The 21,212-nt window shown below is 40.4% G+C and overlaps 1 protein-coding gene and 1 long non-coding RNA gene across 2 annotated transcripts in view; both read right to left on the bottom strand.

Annotated features, from left to right (window-relative positions):
• Positions 1-690: 690 nt before the first annotated feature.
• On the bottom strand, positions 691-5,035 carry LOC311131688. Its single transcript, XR_014613451.1, has 3 exons — positions 4,879-5,035; positions 4,191-4,230; positions 691-721 (listed from the first exon to the last, which is right to left on the bottom strand). It is a non-coding gene; the product is annotated as an uncharacterized lncRNA (long non-coding RNA).
• Positions 5,036-6,822: 1,787 nt separating this feature from the next.
• The window catches only part of LOC311133767 (uncharacterized protein), a gene marked incomplete at both ends in the record, with an annotated part of 35,297 nt that continues 20,907 nt past the window's right edge, over positions 6,823-21,212 (bottom strand). Inside the window, 10 exons of the mRNA XM_084167323.1 lie at positions 6,823-7,043; positions 7,359-7,385; positions 10,689-10,728; positions 11,437-11,511; positions 13,551-13,750; positions 13,911-14,111; positions 14,427-14,453; positions 17,949-17,988; positions 18,841-18,906; positions 20,943-21,142. Coding sequence (XP_084023449.1) covers positions 6,823-7,043; positions 7,359-7,385; positions 10,689-10,728; positions 11,437-11,511; positions 13,551-13,750; positions 13,911-14,111; positions 14,427-14,453; positions 17,949-17,988; positions 18,841-18,906; positions 20,943-21,142 — 1,097 coding nt within the window. The remainder of the gene's footprint in view (positions 7,044-7,358; positions 7,386-10,688; positions 10,729-11,436; positions 11,512-13,550; positions 13,751-13,910; positions 14,112-14,426; positions 14,454-17,948; positions 17,989-18,840; positions 18,907-20,942; positions 21,143-21,212) is intronic.

Below are 21,212 nucleotides of genomic sequence, written 5' to 3'. Positions count from 1 at the left end.
CACTGTTCAAATAAACCTACCATTAAAATTATAGACTGATCATGTCTTTGTCAGTGGGCAAATGTACAAAATCAGCAGGGGATCAAATACTTTTTTCCTCACTGTAGGTCAACACTGACATGGATTTGATATAAAACATTTCAGATACGCAGTATATGTCAATAACTTTGCTTCTTACTTGGTATCTCCTTCAGTGCTGCTTCAATATCAGTCCCAGCACGACTGACGATAGGACAGAAAGTCATGATGACATCACTCTCCTCCAGGGTCCTCACTTCAGTAAAGTCTTGTTGCATGGTGAGTTGTTTCAAAAAGTCCTCATGAGAAGCCAAGGTATTGCCACTAACAACAGTGAAGAATTTTCTCATCCTTGGATTACCTGCAACAGGATATTACAGATGGAACCTGTATTGTTAATTCCATGACCTTGATCATTAGTGCAGCTGGTTTATGTAAAAAAGGTGGCGTATCAGCTCGGCTACTTTTTGTAACAACATACAACTTTATAACTGACATATTTTGATGAAATGTTAGACCACACATCGACCTTCATATGATGGGCACACTTACAGATATTTTGCTCACATTCTAAGTGTAAGCACTGCAAAAGCTCACTATGAAGGAGTTTTTGATCAAGTACATTTAAGCAAGAAAAAAACCCAATGGCATCTGAGAAAGTAACATGTTGACTTACTATGAAAACTGGACTCTGCCATTTTGCCTGTATAAAAAAAAGTTTGAAATCATTACTACATACATCATTAGGTTACTTAGTAGTATTATTTTTGTTCTATTTTCTCCTTCCCAGTAAAAATTGACTGTATTAAAATTATAATGTTGTGTTTATTTTTGGAAATTGAAAGTAATACTTCTTGGGCTCTATTTTATGCATGCTCATTTGCAATTTCGACCTGTTAATGCTGTCACTCTTCTGTTTTCAAACCCTAGCGCCAGGATTGGTAATTTACCTGTTTTATATGAGCTTGCTTGCGCTGAGGTGTGAGGAGTGGCATTATCTGACGTGTGTCCTTAAAAACGCTTGCATATGGAACAAGAGGGATGTGCTTTTTGTACCAGTAAAGCTCGTATTTAGAAACAAAAAAAACTAAATGTTTATGATAAAACATTTATTTAAAAAACAAGCATAGCCTCCACTCCTCTCAATAAAGGCGCTTTTTTTGTCCTGCCCAATGCATTCGCCAAGTAGACAAGACTATCATAAAGGGTTTGGCACATCAGACCACTTTCAAATAAATCTTTATTAAAAGATCAAGTTTGGGGCCATCCTATTTTCATCTATCTAGGCTAATCTACATTATTTTAGCCAGATCCTGTTATTATTTTGAATGTGCGTAAAAACTCCTCCATGTAGGCTATTTGCTCATCATGGAAGAAGAGATGAGATGATCCGGTGACACTCATATTTAAAAACAATTATGTTATTTTCCTGTAAGAATTGCTTGTATTCCATTTCGATTGAGCCCTTGTAGGCTACCCTTACCCTACTATAATGAAAGCTAGATTCAAAAGCAATGCGTCTGGTGTCTTTCTTATCCTGGCCATCCATTAGCCAAGTAGCGTATCCATAAAAGGTTTCTAAATGGTCTACTCGTGAGGCTTTTGTATTACTCACAATTCACACACTGTAGGCCTACCTGCAGTGCATAGGATACTCCATTCGGCTTGTATCCATCCCCATTTCAAAAGAGCACCTCTTGTCCGGTTACCAAAGACACACTCCTCCAAACATATTGAAATTATTCAGTCTTATAACACCATATCATCGGTAGGCTATATCTAGCCCATTCATAGACGCTAACTACCTTTAGCGCCTATTGACAATAGTATCCTCTGGTCGGTGTAGTTTTGTTAAAGGACTGGTTGCACGCACGATATACTGCACACTCAACAAAAACATAAACGCAACATGTAAAGTGTTGGTCCCATGTTTCATGAGCTGAAATAAAAGATCCCCGAAATGTTGCATATGCCCAGAAAGCTTATTTCTTTCAAAGTTTGAGCACACATTTTTAAAGATCCCTGTTTGGGAGCATTTCTGCTTTGCCAAGATAATCCATCCACCTGACAGGTGTGGTACAGTGGGGAGAACAAGTATTTCATACACTGCCGATTTTACAGGTTTTCCTACTTACAAAGCATGTAGAGGTCTGTCATTTTTATCATAGCTACACTTCAACTGTGAGAGACGGAATCTAAAACAAAAATCCAGAAAATCACATTGTATGATTTTTAAGTAATTAATTTGCATTTTATTGCATGACATAAGTATTTGATCACCTACCAACCAGTAAGAATTCCGGCTCTCACAGACCTGTTCGTTTTTCTTTAAGAAGCCCTCCTGTTCTTCACTCATTACCTGTCTTAACTGCACCTGTTCGAACTCGTTACCTGTATAAAAGATACCTGTCCACACACTCAATCAAACAGACTCCAACCTCTCCACAATGGCCAAGACCAGAGAGCTGTGTAAGGACATCAGGGATAAAATTGTAGACCTGCACAAGGTTGGGATGGGCTACAGGACAATAGGCAAGCAGCTTGGTGAGAAGGCAACAACTGTTGGTGCAATTATTAGAAAATGGAAGAAGTTCAAGATGACGGTCAATCACCCTCGGTCTGGGGCTCCATGCAAGATCTCACCTCGTGGGGCATTAATGATCATGAGGAAGGTGAGGGATATGCCCAGAACTACACGGCAGGACCTGGTCAATGACCTGAAGAGAGCTGGGACCACAGTCTCAAAGAAAACCATTAGTAACACACTACGCCGTCATGGATTAAAATCCTGCAGCGCACGCAAGGTCCCCCTGCTCAAGCCAGCGCATGTCCAGGCCCGTCTGAAGTTTGCCAATGACCATCTGGATGATCCAGAGGAGGAATGGGAGAAGGTCTTGTGGTCTGATGAGACAAAAATTGAGCTTTTTGGTCTAAACTCTACTCGCCGTGTTTGGAGGAAGAAGAAGGATGAGTACAACCCCAAGAACACCATCCCAACCGTGAAGCATGGAGGTGGAAACATCATTCTTTGGGGATGCTTTTCTGCAAAGGGGACAGGACGACTGCACCGTATTGAGGGGAGGATGGATGGGGCCATGTATTGCGAGATCTTGGCCAACAACCTCCTTCCCTCAGTAAGAGCATTGAAGATGGGTCGTGGCTGGGTCTTCCAGCATGACAACGACCCGAAACACACAGCCAGGGCAACTAAGGAGTGGCTCCGTAAGAAGCATCTCAAGATCCTGGAGTTTAGCTTTAAATCTTTGGAGGGAGCTGAAAGTCCGTATTGCCCAGCGACAGCCCCGACACCTGAAGGATCTGGAGAAGGTCTGTATGGAGGAGTGGGCCAAAATCCCTGCTGCAGTGTGTGCAAACCTGGTCAAGACCTACAGGAAACATATGATCTCTGTAATTGCAAACAAAGGTTTCTGTACCAAATATTAAGTTCTGCTTTTCTGATGTATCAAACACTTATGTCATGCAATAAAATGCAAATTAATTACTTAAAAATCATACAATGTGATTTTCTAAATTTTTGTTTTAGATTCCGTCTCTCACAGTTGAAGTGTACCTATGATAAAAATTACAGACCTCTACATGCTTTGTAAGTAGGAAAACCTGCAAAATCGACAGTGTATCAAATACTTGTTCTCCCCACTGTATATCATGAAGCTGATTAAACAGCATGCTCATTACACCGTACTTTCTACAAAGTTACAGAAAGCTAAACCAACAACTACACAAACTGAAATAGCATACATTGTAAACAAAGGTCCAACGAAGAAAAACTTAGCTAGCTAGATAGCATTGATTTGTTAGGCTTCATCTATTACTATAGGCCTATGTGTGAAATTAGTTTTTATATAGTTTAGGTGTAGTTTCGATGGGCCATTGTCAGATGGCAGTAAACTGTTGGGTTGGGGAAAAGAGGAATGGGGGAAATTGACTTGCCCTCCCTCCTAAAACTGCTTATAACACAAACTCTGTTGGTGATATCAAGATTCTAACAACGATGGTGTGTTGAATAGACTTATTTAGGAAAAGACAAAGACGGGGGTGACATGACTTAAAAAATGGCAGAGTAATTAAAATGTTTAATTCATATGAAATCAAAAATGACAGTCTCTGCACTTGTTTGGAAAAAATCACTGAGATTTATAGATCAGACTCACCAGTCATCTTGCTTCTCCCTTCAGTCATCAGATCCTGTACCTGATGTTATGAGATGACAAAGGACATGCAAATTCTGTGTTGGGACATTAGGCGAAAATGCAAGGCAGCTGAGTTGATACTACATGTATGACATGGGGCGGCAGGTAGCTTAGTGGTTAAGAGCGTTGTGCCAGTAACCGAAAGGTCGCTGGTTCTAATCCCTAAGCCGACTAGGTGAAAAATCTGTCGATGTGCCCTTGAGCAAGGCACTTAACCCTAATTGCTCCTGTAAGTCGCTCTGGATAAGAGCGTCTGCTAAATGACTATAAATGTAAAAATGTAAAATTTATTCAATTAAATAAAATACAATCTACACATAATGACGAAGCAAAAACAGGTTTTTAGAAATTGTTGCTAATTTATAAAATATAAAAACAGATAAAAAACTGCGGTTTGATTTTCTCATTCAGTTGTATTGTGGCATCAAATACAGTAAAAAACTAACATTTAACTAGCAACCATTACTCTAAGACTATCAGACTCTGACTAATAAAACATTTAGGTGAAATCTGTGCTCCATATTTGTATACTGTATAGGTGATATGAAACATTTGAATGGGTCAATAAAAAAACATTACAAAAGTATGCATGGGGAGTATGAGAGAAATGTACCCTTAGTACATGTAGGTTGTTGGTAGGGTAAATTACCTTTGGCTGTATGTTTAGACTCCTCCAAATCGTAGCGACTGCTTCTTTATTGCGAGGACAGTCCAGTAGTCCATGGTTCTCATGGAACAGACAGTCCACTGTTAGTATATCATGTCTGGTCACCAGTATGCTACTGTTAGGTACTGTGCAGTCTGGGTTGAAGGAATGATGCAGCACCACCAAAACAACATGTTTACCAGCTGTTTAGAAAGTGACAATAAAATGTTTAGCATGAGAAAAAGCTAACAAATAAAGCATTCAGATAATTAGCCTCTTGCTAGATACATACAGTGAGGGAAAAAAGTATTTGATCCCCTGCTGATTTTGTACGTTTGCCCACTGACAAAGAAATGATCAGTCTATAGTTTTAATGGTAGGTTTATTTGAACAGTGAGAGACAGAATAACAACAAAAAAATCCTGAAAAACGCATGTCAAAAATGTTATAAATTGATTTGCATTTTAATGAGGGAAATAAGTATTTGACCCCCTCTCAATCAGAAAGATTTCTGGCTCCCAGGTGTCTTTTATACAGGTAACATGCTGAGATTAGGAGCACACTCTTAAAGGGAGTGCTCCTAATCTCAGTTTGTTACCTGTATAAAAGACACCTGTCCACAGAAGCAATCAATCAATCAGATTCCAAACTCTACACCATGGCCAAGACCAAAGAGCTCTCCAAGGATGTCAGGGACAAGATTGTAGACCTACACAAGGCTGGAATGGGCTACAAGACCATCGCCAAGCAGCTTGGTGAGAAGGTGACAACAGTTGGTGCGATTATTCGCAAATGGAAGAAACACAAAAGAACTGTCAATCTCCCTCGGCCTGGGGCTCCATGCAAGTTCTCACCTCGTGGAGTTGCAATGATCATGAGAACGGTGAGGAATCAGCCCAGAACTACACGGGAGGATCTTGTCAGTAATCTCAAGACAGCTGGGACCATAGTCACCAAGAAAACAATTGGTAACACACTACGCCGTGAAGGACTGAAATCCTGCAGCGCCCGCAAGGTTCCCCTGCTCAAGAAAGCACATATACAGGCCCGTATGGAGTTTGCCAATGAACATCTGAATGATTCAGAGGAGAACTGGGTGAAAGTGTTGTGGTCAGATGAAACCAAAATCGAGCTCTTTGGCATCAACTCAACTCGCCGTGTTTGGAGGAGGAGGAATGCTGCCTATGACCCCAAGAACACCATCCCCACCGTCAAACATGGAGGTGGAAACATGCTTTGGGGGGGGGGTTCTGCTAAGGGGACAGAACAACTTCACCGCATCAAAGGGACGATGGACGGGGCCATGTACCGTCAAATCTTGGGTGAGAACCTCCTTCCCTCAGCCAGGGCATTGAAAATGGGTCGTGGATGGGTATTCCAGCATGACAATTACCCAAAACACACGGCCAAGGCAACAAAGGAGTGGCTCAGGAAGAAGCACATTAAGGCCCTGGAGTGGCCTAGCCAGTCTCCAGACCTTAATCCCATAGAAAATCTGTGGAGGGAGCTGAAGGTTAGAGTTGCCAAACGTCAGCCTCGAAACCTTAATGACTTGGAGAAGATCTGCAAAGAGGAGTGGGATAAAATCCCTCCTGAGATGTGTGCAAACCTGGTGGCCAAGTACAAGAAACGTCTGACCTCTGTGATTGCCAACAAGGGTTTTACAACCAAGTACTAAGTCATGTTTTGCAGAGGGGTCAAATACTTATTTCCCTCATTAAAATGCAAATCAATTTATAACATTTTTGACATGCATTTTTCTGGATTTTTTTGTTGTTATTCTGTCTCTCACTGTTCAAATAAACCTACCATTAAAATTATAGACTGATCATGTCTTTGTCAGTGGGCAAATGTACAAAATCAGCAGGGGATCAAATACTTTTTTCCTCACTGTAGGTCAACACTGACATGGATTTGATATAAAACATTTCAGATACGCAGTATATGTCAATAACTTTGCTTCTTACTTGGTATCTCCTTCAGTGCTGCTTCAATATCAGTCCCAGCACGACTGACGATAGGACAGAAAGTCATGATGACATCACTCTCCTCCAGGGTCCTCACTTCAGTAAAGTCTTGTTGCATGGTGAGTTGTTTCAAAAAGTCCTCATGAGAAGCCAAGGTATTGCCACTAACAACAGTGAAGAATTTTCTCATCCTTGGATTACCTGCAACAGGATATTACAGATGGAACCTGTATTGTTAATTCCATGACCTTGATCATTAGTGCAGCTGGTTTATGTAAAAAAGGTGGCGTATCAGCTCGGCTACTTTTTGTAACAACATACAACTTTATAACTGACATATTTTGATGAAATGTTAGACCACACATCGACCTTCATATGATGGGCACACTTACAGATATTTTGCTCACATTCTAAGTGTAAGCACTGCAAAAGCTCACTATGAAGGAGTTTTTGATCAAGTACATTTAAGCAAGAAAAAAACCCAATGGCATCTGAGAAAGTAACATGTTGACTTACTATGAAAACTGGACTCTGCCATTTTGCCTGTATAAAAAAAAGTTTGAAATCATTACTACATACATCATTAGGTTACTTAGTAGTATTATTTTTGTTCTATTTTCTCCTTCCCAGTAAAAATTGACTGTATTAAAATTATAATGTTGTGTTTATTTTTGGAAATTGAAAGTAATACTTCTTGGGCTCTATTTTATGCATGCTCATTTGCAATTTCGACCTGTTAATGCTGTCACTCTTCTGTTTTCAAACCCTAGCGCCAGGATTGGTAATTTACCTGTTTTATATGAGCTTGCTTGCGCTGAGGTGTGAGGAGTGGCATTATCTGACGTGTGTCCTTAAAAACGCTTGCATATGGAACAAGAGGGATGTGCTTTTTGTACCAGTAAAGCTCGTATTTAGAAACAAAAAAAACTAAATGTTTATGATAAAACATTTATTTAAAAAACAAGCATAGCCTCCACTCCTCTCAATAAAGGCGCTTTTTTTGTCCTGCCCAATGCATTCGCCAAGTAGACAAGACTATCATAAAGGGTTTGGCACATCAGACCACTTTCAAATAAATCTTTATTAAAAGATCAAGTTTGGGGCCATCCTATTTTCATCTATCTAGGCTAATCTACATTATTTTAGCCAGATCCTGTTATTATTTTGAATGTGCGTAAAAACTCCTCCATGTAGGCTATTTGCTCATCATGGAAGAAGAGATGAGATGATCCGGTGACACTCATATTTAAAAACAATTATGTTATTTTCCTGTAAGAATTGCTTGTATTCCATTTCGATTGAGCCCTTGTAGGCTACCCTTACCCTACTATAATGAAAGCTAGATTCAAAAGCAATGCGTCTGGTGTCTTTCTTATCCTGGCCATCCATTAGCCAAGTAGCGTATCCATAAAAGGTTTCTAAATGGTCTACTCGTGAGGCTTTTGTATTACTCACAATTCACACACTGTAGGCCTACCTGCAGTGCATAGGATACTCCATTCGGCTTGTATCCATCCCCATTTCAAAAGAGCACCTCTTGTCCGGTTACCGAAGACACACTCCTCTAAACATATTGAAATTATTCAGTCTTATAACACCATATCATCGGTAGGCTATATCTAGCCCATTCATAGACGCTAACTACCTTTAGCGCCTATTGACAATAGTATCCTCTGGTCGGGGTAGTTTTGTTAAAGGACTGGTTGCACGCACGATATACTGCACACTCAACAAAAACATGAACGCAACATGTAAAGTGTTGGTCCCATGTTTCATGAGCTGAAATAAAAGATCCCCGAAATTTTACATATGCCCAGAAAGCTTATTTCTTTCAAAGTTTGAGCACACATTTTTAAAGATCCCTGTTTGGGAGCATTTCTGCTTTGCCAAGATAATCCATCCACCTGACAGGTGTGGTACAGTGGGGAGAACAAGTATTTCATACACTGCCGATTTTACAGGTTTTCCTACTTACAAAGCATGTAGAGGTCTGTCATTTTTATCATAGCTACACTTCAACTGTGAGAGACGGAATCTAAAACAAAAATCCACAAAATCACATTGTATGATTTTTAAGTAATTAATTTGCATTTTATTGCATGACATAAGTATTTGATCACCTACCAACCAGTAAGAATTCCGGCTCTCACAGACCTGTTCGTTTTTCTTTAAGAAGCCCTCCTGTTCTTCACTCATTACCTGTATTAACTGCACCTGTTCGAACTCGTTACCTGTATAAAAGATACCTGTCCACACACTCAATCAAACAGACTCCAACCTCTCCACAATGGCCAAGACCAGAGAGCTGTGTAAGGACATCAGGGATAAAATTGTAGACCTGCACAAGGTTGGGATGGGCTACAGGACAATAGGCAAGCAGCTTGGTGAGAAGGCAACAACTGTTGGTGCAATTATTAGAAAATGGAAGAAGTTCAAGATGACGGTCAATCACCCTCGGTCTGGGGCTCCATGCAAGATCTCACCTCGTGGGGCATCAATGATCATGAGGAAGGTGAGGGATATGCCCAGAACTACACGGCAGGACCTGGTCAATGACCTGAAGAGAGCTGGGACCACAGTCTCAAAGAAAACCATTAGTAACACACTACGCCGTCATGGATTAAAATCCTGCAGCGCACGCAAGGTCCCCCTGCTCAAGCCAGCGCATGTCCAGGCCCGTCTGAAGTTTGCCAATGACCATCTGGATGATCCAGAGGAGGAATGGGAGAAGGTCTTGTGGTCTGATGAGACAAAAATTGAGCTTTTTGGTCTAAACTCCACTCGCCGTGTTTGGAGGAAGAAGAAGGATGAGTACAACCCCAAGAACACCATCCCAACCGTGAAGCATGGAGGTGGAAACATCATTCTTTGGGGATGCTTTTCTGCAAAGGGGACAGGACGACTGCACCGTATTGAGGGGAGGATGGATGGGGCCATGTATTGCGAGATCTTGGCCAACAACCTCCTTCCCTCAGTAAGAGCATTGAAGATGGGTCGTGGCTGGGTCTTCCAGCATGACAACGACCCGAAACACACAGCCAGGGCAAACCTGGTCAAGACCTACAGGAAACATATGATCTCTGTAATTGCAAACAAAGGTTTCTGTACCAAATATTAAGTTCTGCTTTTCTGATGTATCAAATACTTATGTCATGCAATAAAATGCAAATTAATTACTTAAAAATCATACAATGTGATTTTCTAAATGTTTGTTTTAGATTCCGTCTCTCACAGTTGAAGTGTACCTATGATAAAAATTACAGACCTCTACATGCTTTGTAAGTAGGAAAACCTGCAAAATCGACAGTGTATCAAATACTTGTTCTCCCCACTGTATATCATGAAGCTGATTAAACAGCATGCTCATTACACCGTACTTTCTACAAAGTTACAGAAAGCTAAACCAACAACTACACAAACTGAAATAGCATACATTGTAAACAAAGGTCCAACGAAGAAAAACTTAGCTAGCTAGATAGCATTGATTTGTTAGGCTTCATCTATTACTATAGGCCTATGTGTGAAATTAGTTTTGATATAGTTTAGGTGTAGTTTCGATGGGCCATTGTCAGATGGCAGTAAACTGTTGGGTTGGGGAAAAGAGGAATGGGGGAAATTGACTTGCCCTCCCTCCTAAAACTGCTTATAACACAAACTCTGTTGGTGATATCAAGATTCTAACAACGATGGTGTGTTGAATAGACTTATTTAGGAAAAGACAAAGAGGGGGGTGACATGACTTAAAAAATGGCAGAGTAATTAAAATGTTTAATTCATATGAAATCAAAAATGACAGTCTCTGCACTTGTTTGGAAAAAATCACTGAGATTTATAGATCAGACTCACCAGTCATCTTGCTTCTCCCTTCAGTCATCAGATCCTGTACCTGATGTTATGAGATGACAAAGGACATGCAAATTCTGTGTTGGGACATTAGGCGAAAATGCAAGGCAGCTGAGGTGATACTACATGTATGATAGTACAGTATGAGAAATTATGGAAATTCTACTGTAACAGTGTTTATACTTAAATAATGATTATGTGATTATTAAAAGTCTGTCTCACCATGTTCAATGTTTTAATTTTTTGTAACCTCCATTTATCTGTGACTTTGCTTTATCCGATTCTACTTCTCTTCTAGTACAGTGCATTGGGAAAGTATTCAGACCCCTTGACCTTTTTCACATTTTGTTACGTTACAGCCTTATTCTAAAATTGATTAAATAAATTCTACACACAATCTACACACAATGCCACATAATGACGAAGCAAAAACAGGTTTTTAGAAATTGTTGCTAATTTATAAAATATAAAAACAGATAAAAAACAGCAGTTTGATTTTCTCATTCAGTTGTTTTGTGGCATCAAATACAGTAAAAAAAACTAACATTTAACTAGCAACCATTACTCTAAGACTATCAGAAACCAACTAGTAAAATGTTTTTGGGAAATCAGTTCTTCTCCATATTTGTATACTGTATAGGTGATATGAAACATTTGAATGGGTCAATAAAAAAACATTACAAAAGCATGTGTGGGAAGTATGAGAGAAATGTACCCTCAGTACATGTAGGTTGTTGGTAGGGTAAATTACCTTTGGCTGTATGTTTAGACTCCTCCTAAACGTAGCGAATGCTTCATTATTCTGAGGAAAGTCCAGTAGTCTCCGCTTCTCATGGAACAGACAGTCAATTGTTAGTATATCATGTCTGGTCTAGTACAGTGCATTGGGAAAGTATTCAGACCCCTTGACCTTTTTCACATTTTGTTACGTTACAGCCTTATTCTAAAATTGATTAAATAAACAATTTTCCTCGTCAATCTGCACACAATGCCCGATAATGACAAAGCAAAAACAGGTTTTAGACATTTTTGCTCATTTATAACAAATAAAAAACAGAAATACCTTATTTACATAAGTATTCAGACCCTTTGCTATGAGACTCGAAATTGAGCTCAGGTGCATCCTGTTTCCAATGATAATCCTTGAGATGTTTCTACAACTTCATTGGAGTCCACCTGTGGTAAATTCAATTGATTGGACATGATTTGGAAAGGCACACACTCGTCTATATAAGGTCCCACAGTTGACAGTGCATGTCAGAGCAAAAACCAAGCCATGAGGTCGAAGGAATTGTCCATAGAGCTCTGAGGCAGGATTGTGTCGAGGCACAGATCTGGGGAAGGGTACCAACAAATATTTTGCAGCATTGAAGGTCCCCAAGAACGCAGTAGCCTCCATCATTCTTAAATGGAAGATGTTTCGAACCACCAAGACTCTTCCAAGAGCTGGCCGCCCGTCCAAACTGAGCAATCGGGAGAAAAGGGCCTTGGTCAGGGAGGTGAACAAAAACCTGATGGTCACTCTGACAGAGCTCCAGAGTTCCTCTGTGGAGATGGGAGAAGCTTCCAGATGGAGAACCATCAATGCAGCACTCCACCAATCAGGCCATTATGGTAGAGTGGCCAGACGGAAGCATCTCCTCAGTAAGAGGGACATGACAGACCGCTTGGAGTTTGCCAAAAGGCACCTAATGGACTCTCAGACCATGAGAAACAAGATTCTCTGGTCTGATGAAACCAAGATTGAACTCTTTGGCCTGAATACCAAGTGTCAGGTCTGGAGGAAACCTGGCACCATCCCTACGGTGAAGCATGGTGGTGGCAGCATCATGCTGTGGGGATGTTTTTCAGCGGCAGGGACTGGGAGACTAGTCAGGATCAAGAGAAAGATGAACAGAGCAAAGTACAGAGAGATCCTTGATCAAAACCTGCTTCAGCACGCTCAGGACCTCAGACTGGGGTGAAGGTTCACCTTCCAACAGGACAACGACCATAAGCACACAGCCAAGACAACGCAGGAGTGGCTTCGGGACATGTCTCTGAATGTCCTTGAGTGGCCCAGCCAGAGCCCGGACTTGGGACTTGAACCCGATCGAACATCTCTGGAGAGACCTGAAAATAGCTGTGCAGCGATGCTCCCCATCCAACCTGACAGAGCTTGAGAGGATCTGCAGAGAATAAATGGGATAAACTCCCCAAATACAGGTGTGCCAAGAATGTAGATTCATACCCAAGAAGACTTGAGGTTGTAATCGCTGCCAAAGGCGCTTCAACAAAGTACTGAGTAATAGGGTCTGAATGCTTATGTAAATGTCATATTTCATTATTTATTTTTATATAAAAATATAAAAAAATATAAAAAGCTGTAGTTTGTCTTTATCTTTTAGCTGTTCATGTTGTTTTCTGTTTAGTTCATCTATCTCCTTTAGTAGTGTTTCCTTATGTTCAACTTCCTGTTTGCTCTTTTCTAGGTCACAGTCTCTTTTCTGCAGTTGAACTCTGCACTTCTGTAGTTCTTTTTCCAGTGCCTCAACTTGCTTCTTACTATTCTCCAGCTCACTAGCAGTGCTTATGTCATCCAGTTTTGTGTCTTTGTCCCGAAGCTGTTTGAATTTCTCATTCAGGTGTTTTGTGGCATCAAATACAGTAAAAAACTCACATTTAACTAGCAACCATTACTCTAAGCCTATCAGACTCTGACTAATAAAACATTTTGGTGAAATCTGTGCTTCTCCATATTTGTATACTGTATAGGTGATATGAAACATTTGAATGGGTCAATAAAAAAACATTACTAAAGTATGCATGGGGAGTATGAGAGAAATGTACCCTCAGTACATGTAGGTTGTTGGTAGGGTAAATTACCTTTGGCTGTATGTTTAGACTCCTCCAAATCGTAGCGACTGCTTCTTTATTGCGAGGACAGTCCAGTAGTCCATGGTTCTCATGGAACAGACAGTCCACTGTTAGTATATCATGTCTGGTCACCAGTCTGCTACTGTTAGGTACTGTGCAGTCTGGGTTGAAGGAATGATGCAGCACCACCAAAACAACACGTTTACCAGCTGTTTAGAAAGTGACAATAAAATGTTTAGCATGAGAAAAAGCTAACAAATAAAGCATTCAGATAATTAGCCTCTTGCTAGATACATAGGTCAACACTGACATGGATTTGATATAAAACATTTCAGATACGCAGTATATGTCAATAACTTTGCTTCTTACTTGGTATCTCCTGCAGTGCTGCTTCAATATCAGTCCCAGCACGACTGACGATAGGACAGAAAGTCATAATGACATCACTCTCCTCCAGGGTCCTCACTTCAGTAAAGTCTCGTTGCATGGTGAGTTGTTTCAAAAAGTCCTTATGAGAAGCCAAGGTATTGCCACTAACAACAGTGAAGAATTTTCTCATCCTTGGATTACCTGCAACAGGATATTAAAGATGGAACCTGTATTGTTAATTCCATGACCTTGATCATTAGTGCAGCTGGTTTATGTAAAAAAGGTGGCGTATCAGCTCGGCTACTTTTTGTAACAACATACAACTTTATAACTGACATATTTTGATGAAATGTTAGACCACACATCGACCTTCATATGATGGGCACACTTACAGATATTTTGCTCACATTCTAAGTGTAAGCACTGCAAAAGCTCACTATGAAGGAGTTTTTGATCAAGTACATTTAAGCAAGAAAAAACCCCAATGGCATCTGAGAAAGTAACATGTTGACTTACAATGAACACTGGACTCTGCCATTTTGCCTGTATAAAAAAAAGTTTGAAATCATTACTACACACATCATTAGGTTACTTAGTAGTAGTATTTTTGTTATATTTTCTCCTTCCCAGTAAAAATTGTCTGTATTTAAATTGGAATGTTGTGTTTATTTTTGGAAATTGAAAGTAATACTTCTTGGGCTCTATTTTATGCATGCTCATTTGCAATTTCGACCTGTTAAAGCTGTCACTCTTCTGTTTTCAAACCCTAGCGCCAGGATTGGTAATTTACCTGTTTTATATGAGCTTGCTTGCGCTGAGGTGTGAGGGGTGGAAATATCTGACGTGTGTCCTTAAAAACGCTTGCATATGGAACAAGAGGGATGTGCTTTTTGTACCAGTAAAGCTTGTATTTAGAAACATAAAAAACTAAATGTTTTTGATAAAACATTTATTAAAAAACCAAGCATAGCCTCCACTCCTCTCAATAAAGGTGCTTTTTTTTGGTCCTGCCCAATGCATTCGCCAAGTAGTCAAGACTATCATAAAGGGTTTGGCACATCAGACCACTTTCAAATAAATCTTTATTAAAAGATCAAGTTTGGGGCCATCCTATTTTCATCTATTAAGGCTAATCTACATTATTTTAGCCAGATCCTGTTATTATTTTGAATGTGCGTAAAAACTCCTCCATGTAGGCTATTTGCTCATCATGGAAGAAGAGATGAGATGATCCGGTGACACTCATATTTAAAAACAATTATGTTATTTTCCTGTAAGAATTGCTTGTATTCCATTTCGATTGAGCCCTTGTAGGCTACCCTTACCCTACTATAACGAAAGCTAGATTCAAAAGCAATGCGTCTGGTGTCTTTCTTATCCTGGCCATCCATTAGCCAAGTAGCCTATCCATAAAAGGTTTCTAAATGGTCTACTCGTGAGGCTTTTGTATTACTCACAATTCACACACTGTAGGCCTACCTGCAGTGCATAGGATACTCCATTCGGCTTGTATCCATCCCCATTTCAAAAGAGCACCTCTTGTCCGGTTACCAAAGACACACTCCTCCAAACATATTGAAATTATTCAGTCTTATAACACCATATCATCGGTAGGCTATATCTAGCCCATTCATAGACGCTAACTACCTTTAGCGCCTATTGACAATAGTATCCTCTGGTCGGGGTAGTTTTGTTAAAGGACTGGTTGCACGCACGATATACTGCACACTCAACAAAAACATAAACGCAACATGTAAAGTGTTGGTCCCATGTTTCATGAGCTGAAATAAAAGATCCCTGAAATGTTACATATGCCCAGAAAGCTTATTTCTCTCAAAGTTTGAGCACACATTTTTAAAGATCCCTGTTAGGGAGCATTTCTGCTTTGCCAAGATAATCCATCCACCTGACAGGTGTGGTACAGTGGGGAGAACAAGTATTTCATACACTGCCGATTTTACAGGTTTTCCTACTTACAATGCATGTAGAGGTCTGTAATTTTTATCATAGCTACACTTCAACTGTGAGAGACGGAATCTAAAACAAAAATCCAGAAAATCACATTGTATGATTTTTAAGTAATTAATTTGCATTTTATTGCATGACATAAGTATTTGATCACCTACCAACCAGTAAGAATTACGGCTCTCACAGACCTGTTCATTTTTCTTTAAGAAGCCCTCCTGTTCTTCACTCATTACCTGTATTAACTGCACCTGTTCGAACTCGTTACCTGTATAAAAGATACCTGTCCACACACTCAATCAAACAGACTCCAACCTCTCCACAATGGCCAAGACCAGAGAGCTGTGTAAGGACATCAGGGATACAATTGTAGACCTGCACAAGGTTGGGATGGGCTACTGGACAATAGGCAAGCAGCTTGGTGAGAAGGCAACAACTGTTGGTGCAATTATTAGAAAATGGAAAAGTTCAAGATGACGGTCAATCACCCTCGGTCTGGGGCTCCATGCAAGATCTCACCTCGTGGGGCATCAATGATCATGAGGAAGGTGAGGGATGAGCCCAGAACTACACGGCAGGACCTGGTCAATGACCTGAAGAGAGCTGGGACCACAGTCTCAAAGAAAACCATTAGTAACACACTACGCCGTCATGGATTAAAATCCTGCAGCGCACACAAGGTCCCCCTGCTCAAGCCAGCGCATGTCCAGGCCCGTCTGAAGTTTGCCAATGACCATCTGGATGATCCAGAGGAGGAATGGGAGAAGGTCTTGTGGTCTGATGAGACAAAAATTGAGCTTTTTGGTCTAAACTCCACTCGCCGTGTTTGGAGGAAGAAGAAGGATGAGTACAACCCCAAGAACACCATCCCAACCGTGAAGCATGGAGGTGGAAACATAATTCTTTTGGGATGCTTTTCTGCAAAGGGGACAGGACGACTGCACCGTATTGAGGGGAGGATGGATGGGGCCATGTATTGCGAGATCTTGGCCAACAACCTCCTTCCCTCAGTAAGAGCATTGAAGATGGGTCGTGGCTGGGTCTTCCAGCATGACAACGACCCGAAACACACAGCCAGGGCAACTAAGGAGTGGCTCCGTAAGAAGCATCTCAAGATCCTGGAGTGGCCTAGCCAGTCTCCAGACCTGAACCCAATAGAAAATCTTTGGAGGGAGCTGAAAGTCCGTATTGCCCAGCGACAGCCCCGACACCTGAAGGATCTGGAGAAGGTCTGTATGGAGGAGTGGGCCAAAATCCCTGCTGCAGTGTGTGCAAACCTGGTCAAGACCTACAGGAAACATATGATCTCTGTAATTGCAAACAAAGGTTTCTGTACCAAATATTAAGTTCTGCTTTTCTGACGTATCAAATACTTATGTCATGCAATAAAATGCAAATTAATTACTTAAAAATCATACAATGTGATTTTCTAAATTTTTGTTTTAGATTCCGTCTCTCACAGTTGAAGTGTACCTATGATAAAAATTACAGACCTCTACATGCTTTGTAAGTAGGAAAACCTGCAAAATAGGTAGTGTATCAAATACTTGTTCTCCCCACTGTATATCATGAAGCTGATTAAACAGCATGCTCATTACACCGTACTTTCTACAAAGTTACAGAAAGCTAAACCAACAACTACACAAACTGAAATTGCATACATTGTAAACGAAGGTCCAACGAAGAAAACTTAGCTAGCTAGATAGCATTGATTTGTTAGGCTTCATCTATTACTATAGGCCTATGTGTGAAATTAGTTTTGATATAGTTTAGGTGTAGTTTCGATGGGCCATTGTCAGATGGCAGTAAACTGTTGGGTTGGGGAAAAGAGGAATGGGGAAAATTTACTTGCCCTCCCTCCTAAAACTGCTTATAACACAAACTCTGTTGGTGATATCAAGATTCTAACAACGACGGTGTGTTGAATAGACTTATTTAGGAAAAGACAAAGACGGGGGTGACATGACTTAAAAAATGGCAGAGTAATTAAAATGTTTAATTCATATGAAATCAAAAATGACAGTCTCTGCACTTGTTTGGAAAAAATCACTGAGATTTATAGATCAGACTCACCAGTCATCTTGCTTCTCCCTTCAGTCATCAGATCCTGTACCTGATGTTATGAGATGACAAAGGACATGCAAATTCTGTGTTGGGACATTAGGCGAAAATGCAAGGCAGCTGAGTTGATACTACATGTATGACATGGGGCGGCAGGTAGCTTAGTGGTTAAGAGCGTTGTGCCAGTAACCGAAAGGTCGCTGGTTCTAATCCCTAAGCCGACTAGGTGAAAAATCTGTCGATGTGCCCTTGAGCACACTTAACCCTGTAAGTCGCTCTGGATAAGAGCGTCTGCTAAATGACTATAAATGTAAAAATTGTAAAAATGTTAAATGTATGATAGTACAGTATGAGAAATTCTGGAAATTCTACTGTAACAGTGTTTATAATTAAATAATGATTATGTGATTATTAAAAGTCTGTCTCACCAAGTTCAATGATTTTATTTTTTGTAACCTCCATTTGTCTGTCACTTTGCTTTATCCGATTCTACTTCTTTTCTAGTACAGTGCATTGGGAAAGTATTCAGACCCCTTTACTTTTTTTCACAATCTACACACAATGCCACATAATGACGAAGCAAAAACAGGTTTTTAGAAATTGTTGCTAATTTATAAAATATAAAAACAGATAAAAAACTGCGGTTTGATATTCTCAATCAGTTGTTTTGTGGCATCAAATACAGTAAAAAAAACTAACATTTAACTAGCAACCATTACTCTAAGACTATCAGAAACCGACTAGTAAAATGTTTTTGGGAAATCAGTTTTCTCCATATTTGTATACTGTATAGGTGATATGAAACATTTGAATGTGTCAATAAAAAAACATTACAAAAGTATGCATGGGGAGTATGAGAGAAATGTACTCTTAGTACATGTAGGTTGTTGGTAGGGTAAATTACCTTTGGCTGTTTGTTTGGACTCCAAAACATATGCTTTTCTTTATTCTGAGGAATGTCCAGTAGTCTCTGCATGTCATGGAACAGACAGTCCATTGTTAGTATATCATGTCTGGTCTAGTACAGCGCATTGGGAAAGTATTCAGACCCCTTGACCCTTTTCACATTTTGTTAAGTTACAGCCTTATTCTAAAATTGATTAAATAAACCATTTTCCTCGTCAATCTGCACACAATGCCCAATAATGACAAAGCAAAAACAGGTTTTAGACATTTTTGCTCATTTATAACAAATAAAAAACATAAATACCTTATTTACATAAGTATTCAGACCCTTTGCTATGAGACTCGAAATGAGCTCAGGTGCTTCCTGTTTCTATTGATCATCCTTGAGATGTTTCTACAACTTGATTGGAGTCCACCTGTGGTAATTTCAATTGATTGGACATGATTTGTAAAGGCACACACTCGTCTATATAAGGACCCACAGTTGACAGTGCATGTCAGAGCAAAAACCAAGCCATGAGGTCGAAGGAATTGTCCATAGAGCTCCGAGGCAGGATTGTGTCGAGGCACAGATCTGGGGAAGGGTACCAACAAATATTCTGCAGCATTGAAGGTTCCCAAGAACACAGTAGCCTCCATCATTCTTAAATGGAAGATGTTTGGAACCACTAAGACTCTTCCAAGAGCTGGCCGCCCATCCAAACTGAGCAATCGGGAGAAAAGGGCCTTGGTCAGGGAGGTGAACAAAAACCCGATGGTCACTCTGACAGAGCTCCAGAGTTCCTCTGTCGAGATGGGAGAACCTTCCAGAAGGAGAACCATCAATGCAGCACTCCACCAATCAGGCCATTATGGTAGAGTGGCCAGATGGAAGCATCTCCTCAGTAAAAGGCACATGACAGACCGCTTGGAGTTTGCCAAAAGGCACCTAATGGACTCTCAGACCATGAGAAACAAGATTCTCTGGTCTGTTGAAACCAAGATTGAACTCTTTGGCCTGAATACCAAGTGTCAGGTCTGGAGGAAACCTGGCACCATCCCTACGGTGAAGCATGGTGGTGGCAGCATCATGCTGTGGGGATGTTTTTCAGCAGCAGGGACTGGGAGACTAGTCAGGATCAAGAGAAAGATGAACAGAGCAAAGTACAGAGAGATCCTTGATCAAAACCTGCTTCAGCACGCTCAGGACCTCAGACTGGGGTGAAGGTTCACCTTCCAACAGGACAACGACCATAAGCACACAGCCAAGACAACGCAGGAGTGGCTTCGGGACATGTCTCTGAATGTCCTTGAGTGGCCCAGCCAGGGCCCGGACTTGGGACTTGAACCCGATCGAACATCTCTGAAGAGACCTGAAAATAACTGTGCAGCGATGCTCCCCATCCAATCTGACAGAGCTTGAGAGGATCTGCAGAGAATAAATGGGATAAACTCCCCAAATACAGGTGTGCCAAGAATGTAGATTCATACCCAAGAAGACTTGAGGTTGTAATCGCTGCCAAAGGCGCTTCAACAAAGTACTGAGTAAAGGGTCTGAATGCTTATGTAAATGTGATATTTCATTATTTATTTTTATATATACAAAGAAATCAGTCTAAAAAGCTGTAGTTTGTCTTTATCTTTTAGCTGTTCATGTTGTTTTCTGTTTAGTTCATCTATCTCCTTTAGTAGTGTTTCCTTATGTTCAACTTCCTGTTTGCTCTTTTCTAGGACACAGTCTCTTTTCTGCAGTTGAACTCTGCACTTCTGTAGTTCTTTTTCCAGTGCCTCAACTTGCTTCTTACTATTCTCCAGCTCACTAGCAGTGCTTATGTCATCCAGTTTTGTGTCTTTGTCCCGAAGCTGTTTGAATTTCTCATTCAGTTGTTTTGTGGCATCAAATACAGTAAAAAACTAACATTTAACTAGCAACCATTACTCTAAGACTATCAGACTCTGACTAATAAAACATTTAGGTGAAATCTGTGCTCCATATTTGCATACTGTATAGGTGATATGAAACATTTGAATGGGTCAATAAAAATACATTACAAAAGTATGCATGGGGAGTATGAGAGAAATGTACCCTTAGACATGTAGGTTGTTGGTAGGGTAAATTACCTTTGGCTGTATGTTTAGACTCCTCCAAATCGTAGCGACTGCTTCTTTATTGCGAGGACAGTCCAGTAGTCCATGGTTCTCATGGAACAGACAGTCCACTGTTAGTATATCATGTCTGGTCACCAGTATGCTACTGTTAGGTACTGTGCAGTCTGGGTTGAAGGAATGATGCAGCACCACCAAAACAACACGTTTACCAGCTGTTTAGAAAGTGACAATAAAATGTTTAGCATGAGAAAAAGCTAACAAATAAAGCATTCAGATAATTAG

The sequence above is a fragment of the Coregonus lavaretus genome, assembly GCF_964263955.1.
Source record: "Coregonus lavaretus genome assembly, chromosome: 1".
Taxonomy (NCBI): Eukaryota; Metazoa; Chordata; class Actinopteri; order Salmoniformes; family Salmonidae; genus Coregonus; species Coregonus lavaretus.
The sequence above is the reverse complement of the archived record's forward strand: the minus strand, read 5'-3'. Positions and strand labels throughout refer to the sequence as shown.